At 52.9% G+C, this 13,573-nt stretch overlaps 1 protein-coding gene across 3 annotated transcripts; it reads right to left on the bottom strand.

Moving 5' to 3' along the window:
* Window positions 1-349: 349 nt before the first annotated feature.
* On the bottom strand, window positions 350-12,184 carry LOC101419062 (uncharacterized). 3 transcript variants are annotated; one of them, XM_004461772.2, is made up of 2 exons: window positions 11,750-12,184; window positions 350-1,307 (listed from the first exon to the last, which is right to left on the bottom strand). In XM_004461772.2, exons 1-2 carry the CDS (start codon window positions 11,833-11,835, stop codon window positions 422-424), a joined length of 972 nt encoding a protein of 323 aa, XP_004461829.1. In that variant the 5' UTR covers window positions 11,836-12,184; the 3' UTR covers window positions 350-421. The 3 variants fall into 3 exon arrangements, with proteins under 3 accessions (XP_004461829.1, XP_058160809.1, XP_058160808.1); XM_058304826.1 differs by lacking the exon at window positions 11,750-12,184 and adding an exon at window positions 2,916-2,990; XM_058304825.2 differs by lacking the exon at window positions 11,750-12,184 and adding an exon at window positions 2,210-2,446.
* Window positions 12,185-13,573: the final 1,389 nt, after the last annotated feature.

Raw genomic sequence — 13,573 nt, 5'->3', positions numbered from 1 at the left:
CTGAAGTTAAAGGAGGCCAGTAGTCCATCCGAGATATCAACCAGAGATTCCAAACTGAGACTGTGGGCTTCACATTTGGCCTGCAAGTGTTTTTGTTCCTACAGAGCACTGAGACATTTTTGAGTTGGTTGCTGACATATAAAAATCTGGATTCCTGACTTCTCTTGATGAAGCAACAGCCCCTTTGAGAGCTGGGTCATGACTACTGTCACATCCCCACCACTCCTGCTGCATCACCCAGCCCAACGCACTCATTTAACTTTCACCTGTCTGGCCTTCATAAAGCCTTGAGTTTGTAACCCCCAATCTAAATGGCTATTTCCCCCCAACAGAGCCTTGGAAGGAGCAATTTGCCACAAATGATTTATTTCCACAACTGCAGCCTGATACACCCGTGCCCATTTCAGGGTTGGCCTCGGTGTTACCACCAGCCAGCAGGTTTGGAGATGGGCTCAGGAGCACGCCAGCCTGAACGGATCGCTTCCCAAATCCTGGGCAGACGTCCTAAGGAAAGGATCCCATTGCCAATCCAAGGGAGCTCAGGCAGCTTTATACCTGGCCTCTGTGGGAGCATGGGCGTGAGTTTCCGGTCACTGGGCTCGGAGGTGCAACTCGTGTTGGTGGATTCATCCATGTACTGTAAAGCGCTGGCACCCTTGGTGGATGGCACCATGCAAGTGTTGGTGCTGAATTGAACAGGGGTGGCTTCGGTGGCACTGGGGTTGGAGTAAGAGCGGTGGGGTGAGTGGTCCAGGTGGTCCAGGGGGATGGAGTTGGCAGCTCGTTCCAAATAGTTGGCCGCGAGCCGCGGCAGGCTCAGCGATGTTTGGGGGCAGCTGCTGTAGAAGGTACTGGCAGATCGGTCAAGGTAGTTGATGCCTTTGATGAGGTGGTCTAGGAAGGTTGGGCTGGAGGGCCCAGAGGGACCACTCGTACGGAGCAGGCAGGGGGCATTGCCACGACAAGCTGGTTTCCTGGTCTCCGCAGGGCGGCGCGCCAGGTGGCTCGTCTCCACGCACTTGGAGTTGTAGGGCCGGCCCATGCAGATCCTACCCAGGGGAAGACTGGGGGAGCTGGGGCTGGTGGGCCGCTCCGAGGGGCTGCTGCAGCTGCTGAACTCTGAGTCACTAGGGGTGCGGGAGCGCTTGATGCTGTTCGGCCCAGGCAGGCTGGGGCAGTAGGTCCGGCCTGGAGGGCGGGCTGGAAAGGACGCACTGTTGGGGTGGTGTAGGCGGCTGTACGTGTTGGAATGACCCACCTGGCGTCCAGACATGGTCCCGGCTGGTGCTGAGCTGCTGGAGGTGCGCCTGGTGGAGAGGAGACAGTGGGGTGAGCTCCCCCAGGGTCCCCACCGCCTCCCTCCAGCTTCCTCCCCAGGTATTCTCTCAGCCCCCAGAGGTCTGGCACCGCCTCCTCTTCTCTCCTCCCAGGCCCTTGGATTTTCACTTTCAAACAGATCTTTAGAAAGCATGGAGAAGAGCAAGGAATGGGGAGAAAAAAATAATAAAAATTAAAGGAACAAAGAAAAAAGAAAAAAAAAGAAGAAATGAGGAGGAAGGCAAAGACCCTCAGATGACAGAGGGTCCCCTGGAAAAAGTCGGGTAGTCTCTTTTTTCTTTTTAGTTCTAGCCCACATTCTGAAATTCCTATTTGCCTTTTAAGCAGGAGCTCTGGAAGACACAAAGGCCAAGGACCAATTCTCTAATTGTGAAATTCCCAGCACCGTGACAGGCCTTCTTTAGAGATATTATCAGACAGGCAATAGGTCAGAATTTCATCAAAGCTGAGATGAAATCGATTGTAGAATATACCATTGTTATATGTGTGGCCCAGAAACAAAATCCACTGCCAATTAAACTATGAGATACCAACTGTACAAAGCATCCTGATACCATGATATTAAAAAACATGTCTTAGAATCCATGTAATACTCTCCTGCACTCCTATCATGTGCCTGGCCCTTTGCTGTGTGCCTTACATGGAGTGGCTCATTTAATTCTCATGACAAGTTGAGGACATAATTACTGTTTTATTCCCAGTTGAAAGATGAGGAAACTGAGGCTCAGGGAGATGATATGGCGCCAAACATCACACACCTTGTAGATGATGGGGCCAGCATACCACTTCAGGTGCATCTGACAGCCCCTGCTGTTGGGGTGACTTTGCCCCCCTACCCCCCCACCCCCGTCTACTAAGGATCTGTTCTCACCACATCTGCTCTGCGTGTCTGGATGGAGGCACTGAAAGGGAGAAGGACGATGGGAGGGGGCTTGCTAACCCTGTAGCTAAGCTGATCCTGACTCTGGTTGGGGGTCAGGTGGTATGACAAGTTGGCTATTGGGGCTGGACATTTTGGGGTGTTTGGTTTTGATCCTCTGACAGTTGGGGATCTCTTACCTACCCCTTGAGAAGAGGGGGCAGTGGGATTCCCAGTCCATGAAATGGGCACTTCATGGGGGCTAAGAGCCTGACCAGGCCAAAAAGATGCCCAGTCCATTTAATGCCACCCCCACACCCCCATGTGTGGGCCTGCCTCGGCCTAGCAGGATCCCCGGTCCCTCTGCTCCCCAATATCCACCTTTTCTCCCCAGCCAGGAAAAAGGCTCTGACTCCTCTCCCCCTCTACTGCCAGCTTGATGCTAATTTTCCACTTCTGCCTAGTGAGAACAGAGCAGTATTTGAGCCACCCGCCCAGAAAACAGCTGCCGCAGCTCTCACCGCCTGCAGCCCCTCAGCTGCCCTTGTCCTTTGGGCCTGAATTGGGTGGAATGTCCAGGCCATTGTTCTTCCCTCCCTGGTCCAGGCCCACCCCATCTGCTTCTCTGGGAAAACAGGAGGCACTAAGAGCTGACCCCCACGGCCCGCCCTGCCCCTCCTGGCTGGGCCCAGCCCCAGGGGCCCTCTCCCCCTCTCACTCTTTTAGGAGGCAGGTGACTTAGACCTCCTCTTGCACTCCACTGAGAATACCCTCATGTCGCCACTCCAGACTGCTGGCCATGTCATAAAATCATGGAATCCTAGAGCTGGGAGGGAACTCCCGGGGTCATCTGGGTCAGGCCCCTGCCTCAGGGCCAGCGCCACTTTAAGCCCTCCAGGACAGATGGGCCCTATTTTTAAAGCAAGGCTGGGGTGGGTGTTTTCCAGTGTCCCTTGTTGCTTTTCTAGTGTTTAATTCTGCTGAGAGTCAGGAAATTCTCAGTTGGGCTCATATAACCCCTGCTTGCTAAAGTCAGTGTCTATTTCTTCTCTTTTCTCATTGGGTTTGTAAACTTTAATCGAGGCCTCCTCAAGAGCTGCCCCTTTGGGCAAAATAGCAATTCCTTTCTTCCCTTCTGGCCTCTCCCTCGTGCAGCCTACAATCCCACGTTGAGTTCCAACTGTGCTGCTTTCTCTGGCTGGAACCTAAGAATTCTTCAGTAAACAAACCTCAGCACTTCTTTCAGGAAGCCGGAGCCCCTCATCCGGGCCGCTCTGTCAGGAGCCATCCAGTGCGTATTTGCTGAGTGAACGAACAAAATTCTCCTTTGAAGTCTCAGGGTTTGCCAGGAAAAGCCCTGACCTCCCTCCTCTACCATTTCCGTCCCTTGAACATTGAAAATACATTTTTACTTTTATTTTGAAAAAATTTTAAATTTACTGAAAAAATTACAAGGCAATGACTCCCATCTACCCTTTATCCAAATTCACTAATTACTAATAGCTGGCCATATTTATCATTCCGTATATACATGTGTATTCCAAGTATATATTTCACACACTTATTATTAGTTTGAGAGCGAGGGGCAGCCAACACTCTCTTTTATTCCTGAGTCCTTCAGCGTATGTAAGTCCTAAGAACAAGGTCATTGTCTTACATATCCACGCTATAGTTACCAAACCCAGGATGTTAAGTATTATCCAATATACAGTTCGTATTTGAATTCCACCATTGGCCCCACTAGTGTTCTTTGTGGCAATTATTTTTCTAATCCAGGATCCAATGCAGGATCAGGCATTGCGTTTCATTCTCCTCCAATGTGGAACAGTTCCTCAGCCTTTCTTTGTCTTTTAGGCGTTGACATTTTTAAGGCGTGCAGACCATCTTTTTTTTGAGAATGTTTTCCAACTTGGGTTTAGTGACATTTCCCAATGATTTGATCCCATTTTACTTTCTATTAAAACACTTTAACAGAAACCTCAGGGTGGGCTTTCCCCAGTAAAGCATCATTGAGGTGAAGGGCATTTGTCCCCAGGGTGGGGTGCTTACAGATGCTGAAACCGGGAGCCAAGAGAAGGGACTAGAGGGGCCCCGAGAAGGGGGTGGAGGGCCCTGGAGGCTCCCCGAACCCGGGAAGCAGCACTGACAGCTCCCAGCGGGGCGGAGCCAGGCCTGGTTCTGCCTGGGCGGGGGGGCTGGGCAGGCTGCCAGCGACAGGGCTGGGCCTCAGCAGTTTGTCCTGAGGGTGCCCAGGCATCGAGATCATGGGCCATTTCTGGCCTGAGCACTAAGAGCTTCTGGAAATAGCTCCAGGACAATTATTTCAGGAGGAATGTGCTATTTCTCCATCTTCCCAGAAAGCCAGGCCATGTCCCCATGTGATTGGGAAGGTCCCTCTCAGGCCTCTTGAACTCCAGGGGACCTCCAGGTGACCTGGCGGCCACAGACGTCTTTGGAGCCAGAAGGTGCTGAGAACCAGAATGGGGTCCGGGAAACTAAAAGCCTGTCCCTTGAGTAGGGGGAGGGGTGGCGTTCCGTCCTTAGGTCCTGAGGAAGCCATCCGCCCACCTGTGTCTCCAGGTCCATCTCCGAGAAACTGACGTTGGTGGCGTACCTGAAACGGGCCAGAGAACGAGACAACATGCCATCGCTCATTTCAGGCCCTTCACATCCACCCTCTCATTTAATCCTCTCACCGCCCCCCAAGAGGTACATGTTTTATTTTCTAGATGAAGCAATTGAGACTCAGAGAGGGCAAGAGACTTGCCTGAGCTCATCCAGCAGGTCATAATTAGAAGCCAGCACTCCAGAGACTTCAGGATTAGGCACTAAAGGAGGAAGAAGGGTGGGCCCCCGCTGTTACTCCAGGAGGACAGGAGGACTTGGTAGGTGGCCCCGTGAGCAGAGCAGGATTGGGAGGGACCAGCCTGAAGATGGAGCCCCTTCTCCTACCACCCGGCCTCGCTCGCTGCCTCTCCTTCCCTGGCACTGCAGGGGTGGATTCCAGGGTTTCAGATTGACCTGGGTGGGTGGGGAGACCTGCCCGGCACTATCTCCAGCCAAGGTGCCCCTACCTTGCCCAGCCTGGGCCACCTCCAAGCTTGGTTGCTCATCCCAATTGCCAAAACAACTGCGAATCCCCCCTGGCCCCTCTCGTCCCCTCCCAGCTTGCCCCAGGCCCCCTCCCTGCTGCAGTCACAGTCCCACACACATTGTCCTCCCCAAGACCATCAAAGGCCCTTCCTCCCACTCCAGGCACTAAGAGGTCAAGGGCAGCTCGTTCCCCAGGATGAAAGTGGCAGGAGCAGCCAAAGGACCTTGGGCGAGTTGCTTCACTTATCTGAGCTTCAAACTCTTTATCTGCCAACTGGGGATAGTAAGAATGCCTGCCCCCAAGTTTGAACGCCTAGCATACAGGAAGCATCCAATAAATGACAGCTTTTAGCACTATTTGACAGACAAAGAAACTGGGTTCTTAACTCAGTTCTGTCACTGACTTGCTGAATGATCTGGGCCTCAGTTTCCCCAGCTGAAAAAGAAGGTGGGACCAAATGGTCTCTGAAGCCTGTTCCAGCCCTGTCGTCCTCATTAGTGACATCCACTGGGCTCCAGGTGTGAGCCTTCTTTCAAAGAAGCTCTTACATGGAGCCTACAAAAGAAACATGTCCAAGAAACAGGGAGAGGACCTGGTCCAGATGGGGAAGGGCATGGCACTCTTCTCAAAACTGGCACCATCCTCTAGACTTTCCTGTATGCTTGAAATCGTTCACAGTCGTCAGCTAAAGAAGAAAAAGTGGGCATGGCATGCTGTAGAGGCCTGGATTAGGAGTATGCAGCCCTGGGTTCTAGTTTCGGTCTGTGCCATTGACCCTGCATGACCTTGAGCAAGTCATAGCCCTTCTCTGGGCCACACAAGTGAGTCCCTAACAGCCCTTCCAGGGCTAATACGTTACTGACTGGTTTTCACTTACTTTGATTCAAATGGGTCCTGAGTGTCTAGCAGGCACTTACTCGTTAGCACATCTGACCTCCCCACTGAGGACTGAGCTGTCTCCTCACCCGTCTCCCCAGTGCCTAGCGCAGGCCCTGGCACTTAGTGGGCCACGGAGTGAAGGAAGGAAGGACAGAGCAGTGACTGCCAGGCTGCAGCCCTGAACACTCGACCGCTGCCCCGGAAGGATTTGGAGTCTGTGGCGGAGGTTCCTGGGCAGGAAGCTCAGGGTCTCCTCGAGGCCGGCGTGCACTTGGTCATTTCCTCCTGCCCGGGGGGCCTGTGCTGGCGGGGAAGGTGTGGGACCCCGCAGGCAGTGAGGTGGCCTGAGGAGCCGGGGCCTCTTGGAGCTGAGAGACCTCTATTTCCTGCTCCAGAGGGCCTGTTGGACTCTGGCTCCTGCCATGGCCCCAGCCTTGACCTCTGGCCCTACCAGGAGAGAGACAAGAAGCAGACCCGAAGGCAGGAGACATCCCCTGGGTGTGGCCTGGGCCTGGCTTCTACCAGGCACGGGCTGAGCCCTGAGCCCAGCGGGTCAAAGCCCACCCTCCCTGTCCAACCCGGCCAGGGCGTGGCTGCTCTGCCCCCAGCTCCTCGGGTGCCAGCTTCACCCTGAGACCACTGCCAGCCATTCTGTAACCCCCAAACCACCTGCTTGGGCAGGGAGGCAGCTGGGGTCAGGAACACTGGGTTCAGTTCCCACCCCTGCCTCTCAGAGGCTGGGGAAGTGTGGGCACGTTGCCTCGCCCCCTGGGCCTCGGTGTCTTCATTGTATTTCACACTTGAGGTGGTTGTGGCAATTAAAACCAAGAAGGCCTCGTAATCATTCCCTGCTCCACCACATCCAAGGAACTCAAAAACAAGTGCCACTTACAGGTAGGGTTGAAGTGGCCCGTGGCCCTAGCCAGCCCACCCCCTCCCTTCTTGGAGGGCACCCCCTCCTGATCTCCATGATTGTCTCTCTAGCACGTGTTTCTCCTATTCCTACACGTTACTACACACAACATAGCATTGTTGTGCACATTTTCAAATATTTCACATATTTATGTGTGTATATACCATTATACTGAATGGATTCTTCTGCAATTTGCTTTTTTATTCAATGAAATTTTCTTAGGTCTATGGATACATGTAGCTAAGGTTCAGTTATTTTCACTGCCGTTTAGTATTGCATTGTACAAATATACAATTCTTTCATCCTCCTACCAATATACATTATTTTTTAAAAATTTGACTCCTCTTCATGCCTTCCCCCCATTGTCTCTGCTCTCTGTGCCCATTTGCTGTGTGTTTTTTTTATGTCCACTTTCATTCTTGTCAGCAGCACTGGGAATCCGTATCTCTTTCTGTTGCGTCATCTTGCTGCGGCAGATCTCTGTGTGTGCGGCGCCACCCCTGGGTAGGCTGCACTTTTTTCGCTCAGGGCATCTCCTTGAGGGGCACACTCCTTGTGCATGGGGCTCCCCTACGCGGGGGACGCCCCTGCATGGCACGGCACTCCTTGTGCGCATCAGCACTGTGTGTAGGCCAGCTTACCACATGTGTCAGGAGGCCCTGGGTTTGAACCCTGGACCTCCCATGTGGTAGGCGGATGCTCTATCAGTTGAGCTAAATCTGCTTCCCCCAATATACATTTAAGTTGTTTCTAATTATTTTTTATTTCAAGCCACATGGAAATAAATATTTTTGTACATGTCAAAAAATGAATGAAGCAAAGATGAATGTTTCCAGAGACAACACCTTCTTGAACTGCAAATCAGGGCACACAACCTGAGGAGGACAGACCACTTGAGGCTGGGGCTCTCTGAAATAGAAGAGCAAGGCTTGTCACTACCTTCCAGGTGCTTGCTCAGGCCAGGCCCTGTGCACTTGCTCAAGTTCTCACATAAACCCTGTAGGGGAGCTTCTTGTTGAGGAAACTGAGGTGCAGGGATGTTAGGTATTTTGACCAAGGTCACACAAAAGTGTTTGAGCCAGAATTCAAGCCTTGGTCTGTCTGACTCTGTAGCTAGTGCAGAGCGGCCCCTGTGGCATCCCTCAGAGCTGCAGGTGTGTAAAGGAAAGAGGAACAGATTCCAAGTGGGGACTCAGGGAGGCCTTCCTGGAGGAGGTGCCAGTCCCACCTGACCTGAAGAGAGGGCAGCAGGGAGGCATCCTGGGAGGAGGAGACTCTTTGGCCAAGGCACTGAGGCTGGCAGATTTAACAGCCCCTGCCACTTACCAACCCCCTGACTCGTCCCTGCCACAAGCTTTCTTTGTATTTCTCCCTTTCTCCCGGTGTCCTGCTCATCTATCTGCTTGTCCACCTTTCTTCCCAATCCTTCTCTTTTTACCTTTTTTAGTCTTCTGGATCTCCTTCTTTATTCATCAATCCATCCCTCCATCCATTTACCTAATGTGAACTGAGTGCAAACTCTGCCAGGACATTGGAGTCTGGGTGATGCAGGCCCTAGATTTGGTGGTGAGGGCTTCCACTGCACACAGCTCAACTTCCTCAAGGAATCCCTGAGACCAGTCCTCTCCCTCAAACACACCTAGACACTCAAACCAAGCAATTTCCTAAAAAACAAACAAACCTGGAGAGACGGTCATGGCTCTCTGCTACCCTCTACTGGTACCTTGAGGAATTACACCTGTGGCTGAACTGCCCCATGGCTTGGGGACGAGCTGTTCTGGCTCCCCAACTTCACTCCTCTTGCACCGCAACTTCCTCCAACACCTCCATTTTAGGGGCCTCTTGACAAAAAGGGTTAACTCCCTAGTCTTTACCAGGCCCAGACCAAAGGCCAGAGTAAGAAGCAGTGGGAGAGAGAGAGAGGGAGTTGTTTCATTGGCGGGGGAAGGGGTGCGAGTGTGTTCTCTAATGTGTGCATGCACGATGCGCATCACACGTGTGTGCTCTGGTGGTGTGTTGGGGGTGGGTGCTGAAGTGCAAATTCTGAGCATGTACTTGTGAGCCACACTATGTATGTGTGCAGAATCCTTACCTGTGCACACTGTGTTCTCGGGGTACATGGGTGGAAAGATGGGTGCACTGGAGTTGGTGGATAAATACCTCTGCCTCCTCCCACTTAGATGGGACAGTGTTGTCTCTCAAAGTCCCCTAGCGGGATTGGGCCCTAGTTGCCCATCAACGCACCTGTCTTAGTGACCATCCCTGCCCTGCCCATGTCCCTGCTCCCCTATTTGTCCTTCTTGGGATTGCCAACCACGTAAACACCTGCAGGCAAAGCCTCGTCCGAGAGTCTGCTCTTGGGACCGTGAAGGAGGCAGCCCAAGAGGATGGGCCAACAGCCTGAGGTTGGCAGAGTGCAAAGAGGGCAGAGTCCTGGGTCCTCGGTGACAGCACCGAGCCACTGGATGAACCAGTGGGTTATTGACCCCTCCAAGCCCCTCCCAACCTTCCTGTTACGTGAGGTGAACCCTTCCCATTCAAATCCCTTTCAATCAGATCATTTGTTACTTGTGGCCGAAAGCCCTCTAAGGGTACAGCACCCTATGGGAACGTATTCTGCGTGAATGGAGGTCGGTGGCCAGGTGAGGACCAGTCCTAGTGGGTACAGCACTGCTTGTGGTGTGTGCATACAGTGGCTGTATGTGCATACCATTTCCATTGCCTGTGTGTGCCAGGCCCTGTGCTGTGGCTGTGTAACCGGGGCACAGTCCTGGGTAGGTCTGGGCATGTTGTGCCTGTCCTGTGTGTTTCCTCTGTCATTTCCAGGCCTCGTCTTCCTGTCCCCACCCTTAGCCCACCTGCTTCTCCACTGCACCCACCCTGCTTACCTCCCAGATAGTCTGCCTGATGATAGCCTTGCTGTTCTTTAAACTATTTTCCACTCAGTGGCCAGAGAAAAGCTTTGAAAACATAAGTTGGGTCACATCGTTCTCCTGTTGAAAACCGTATGAAGGCCCCATGTTGCCCCTCCAGCGCATCTCTCCCCCGCCCCCCACTGGGAGCCCCAGCCCTCCCGTCCCTCACCTGCCCTGCTTTGCTTGGCATCGGGGCCGGGCACGGCGGTGGGGGCACTGACCCCCGCAGGCTCCGAGACAGCAGGCTCCCAGCTGGGCTCAGCCAGTGGGGGCAGCTGTGGGAGGCTGAGGGCAGGAGGAAGAGAGAGGCCGGGTACTTGTCTCCCTACACCTCCGCCAAGGCCCACACCTGACCAGCCCGGGCTGGGCCAGGTGGCACTGGCTCTGGGCGCTGCTAACTGCCTCTCCTGCCCTTCTCTCCATCCCAGAAGGTAGCTGTGGCCAGTTCCTGGGTTCCCTCACCATGCCCAGCTGACTTTTCAGCACTTCCCTCACGTGGGTGACAAGTTCCCTGAATTAAATTCCCTCTATTTCAAGTCCTTGGGATTTCTGTTTTCTGGTTTGACCCTGACTTACACCAGCAGTCATTTTACTTCTGACCTGAGAGGAAACCAGCAGCCTGAGTTCTCTCCTGGGGGTGGGGCCACAGCGGAGAACAAAGCAGACAAAAAGCCCTGCCTTGTGGAACACCGCTCTAGTAAGTCTATTTATCCTAGAACATCTATTAATAGCTTCCAAAGACTGCTCTTCAGAGCCATCATCAAACGCTGATATGAGCTTTTCCAGGACACACAGGGGGGCTCCAGGTGTGCCATTTCTGAATGTCAGGGCCAACTGTCCGTTCAGAGTAGGAGTCGGGCATTTGAAGAGTCCCTTTGCTTCGTTCATTCATCTGTTGCCTCTTTGATAAATACTGTGGCACACCTGCTATGTGCCAAATCCCCTTCTAGGCACTAGAAATTCAAAATGAATAAGATAAAATCTTGGGAAATGGATGCGGCTCAATCAGTTGGGCTCCCATCTACCATATAGGAGGTCCAGGGTTCGATATCCAGGGCCTCCTGGTGAGGGCAAGCTGGCCCGCGCAGCAAGCTGACCCACGTGAAGTGCCGCCTGGCGCAGGAATGCCACCGCACGCAGGAGTGCCGGCCAACGTGGAGAGCTGGCCCAGCAAGATGACGCAACAAGAGACACAGAGGAAAGAAAATAAGAAGACATAGCAGAACAGGGAGCTGAGAAGGTGCAAGAGATTAATCGCCTCTCTCCCACTCCGGAAGGTCCCAGGGTCAGTTCCCGGAGCTGCCTAATGAGAATGCAAGCAGGCACAGAAGAACACACAGCGAATGGACACAGAGAGCAGACAACGGGATTGGGGTGGGGGGAGAAATAAATACATTAATCTTAAAAAAAAAGAAAAAGACTGAATCTTCGCTCTCATGGAGCTTCCCATAGAGTGGGAATTAGAAATCAGGAAAAGGCCCCTTTAGAAAAGGCGTCCCAGCTCCCTGGCCCTCCCCTCTCCCCCCCCCCCCCACCTAGCCCCTCCCTCTCCTCACCAAACCTACTGAAAGTTCCCTGCTAGCCCCACCCTCCACCTCCCTTCCAGAGAAAGGAGGCCTGAAGCGATCCCACCCTTCCCCTGGGTCCATCCCTCTTCCCAGGGCTTGGGAGGAGGGGTCATCTTTAGGGATTTGCTCCTGCTGCTCCCAGGCCAGAACCAGCCCAGAGCGGAGAGTGTGGCGGCTCCTTACTGAGCAGTGCGGCAGGCCGGTGGGTCCGAGGGGCGATGGCCCTGGCCGGGCAGGGGTGCTGTGTGAGTCATCCGCCGAAGGTCCATCTGCCTCAGGACCAAGGAGAGGGCCAGGGTCTGTCGGCAGAGCCGGCCAAAGAGACCTGGACTTGCTCAAGGCCACTGGATAAGGGCTGGGGCGATGGATGGTCTAAAGTTGGGGGAGGGAGCATGGGCCCTTCCTGCACCCTTGGCTGCCTCTCTCCCCAGCCAAGCCGCTGGTTCACCAGGGCGCCCGAGCAGGTCCCAGCTTTGCCTCTCCCCATTCCTCAGAAGAGGTGGGAGCAGAGCCCCGCTCAGGCTGCTTCAGGCCTTCTTCCGTGACATCTGCAAGTATCCCACCTGCTCGTGGAGAAGCCCCAGCGGCCCCTCCCGCCCTCGCCCTCAGCCCAGGGTTAGGGAATGGCTCCGAGCTTCCAAGCTGAGCAAATAAACATGCCCAGGCCTCGCGGGAGCAGGGGGTAAGGGAGGGCACGGCTATTTTTATCACGGTTTGAAGGATTTTCACAGCTGCTTCTGTGGCCTCCACACCCTCCCTGGGCCCGCGCCAGCGTTCGGTGTTGTAATTGGGCAGCAGACATCCCTGTGGGCACGCTCGGAAGGGGCGCGCTCCTGAGAGAAAACCCGCCCAGACGATGCCCCAAATTCCACCATTAGGGATCCATTTAAAGCAGTGAAAGCTCTGCCCTCCTCCTAGGCTTCCAGAAGGCGCGTGAGCCAGGAGCTCTAGCACCGAGGAGTCTGGCCACGCAGAGCATCGAGTGTTGAGGTGGGAGAGGGTTACCCAGGAAAGTGTGGACCAGGTCACCTTATTCAGCAAACCGGTTCTGGGCTGGGAGGTTATTTCCAATAGCCAACTAGGATGTGCCCAGCCCTCTCTTTTTCTACAAATGAATATGAATTAAGTTCATTGATTTAGTGCCAGGCACTGTGCTTAATATTTCACAGAGGTAGAATGAAAGTAGGCAGGAGAGGTGTAAGAAATATTCTCTGGTTGTGATGGTGGTTACATAACTGTATATATTTGTCCAAAGTCACTGAATTATTTCACACTTAAAGTTGGTGAATTTTATCGCATGTACATCAAACCTCAAAAAAGCCAAAACAAAAACCAAAACAAAGCTAGCACCTTGGCAACAAGGAACATCTAATCTATCCTCCTGCCCTCTACCTGAAACCTGGGCCACCGTTGTCCAGAATTGTATGTTCATCATACCTTTTTTAGTTCTATTCACCTAACTGTATTCCTTTAAAATAGTGTATTTTAAATTTTCTCTAAGTGGGGTATTACGCTGCATTGAGTCTTCTGGGACCTACTCTTTTGTTGTTGTTGCTTAAATTATATTCCTAATGAGGGTCCAACAGAGAGCCCCTGATACTAATGACTATGCTTGTGAGCCTATACACCTGAAATAAGAACAAGGCCTAGAGCAGCACTGTGCCTAGGAGTTCCCTCCTGACAGCCTCCATGTTACTCAAATGTGGCCAGTCTCAAAGCCAAACTCAGCATGTAAATGCAATGCCTTCCCCACAGCGTGGGACATGACACCCGGGGATGAGCCTCCCTGGCACTGAGGGATTACTACCAAGTACCAGCTGATGACGTAACTAGAAAATGACCTTGAATTAAAGGTTCAACGCAGACCAGCAGAATATCCCTGTCTACACATAATAACAGGAGTTAAAAATGCTGTTTGACCTAAAGTAAGGGGGAAATGGAAAGGACAAATGAGTTTATATGGATATGAGTCTCTAAAAAAGAATCTGGAGGTTGTCAGAAGGATTG

Source organism: Dasypus novemcinctus, chromosome 9, assembly GCF_030445035.2.
Source record: "Dasypus novemcinctus isolate mDasNov1 chromosome 9, mDasNov1.1.hap2, whole genome shotgun sequence".
NCBI classification, from domain to species: Eukaryota; Metazoa; Chordata; class Mammalia; order Cingulata; family Dasypodidae; genus Dasypus; species Dasypus novemcinctus.
The sequence above is the reverse complement of the archived record's forward strand: the minus strand, read 5'-3'. Positions and strand labels throughout refer to the sequence as shown.

Excerpts from the sequence above, each read along its gene's own strand:
- LOC101419062 (XM_004461772.2), bottom strand. The coding sequence starts at position 11,835 with ATGGACCTTCGGCGGATGACTCACACAGCACCCCTGCCCGGCCAGGGC. Across the intron at positions 1,308-11,749 it reads CCGGCCTGCCGCACTGCTCA|GCGCACCTCCAGCAGCTCAG; the intron begins GTAAGGAGCCGC and ends CCTCTCCACCAG.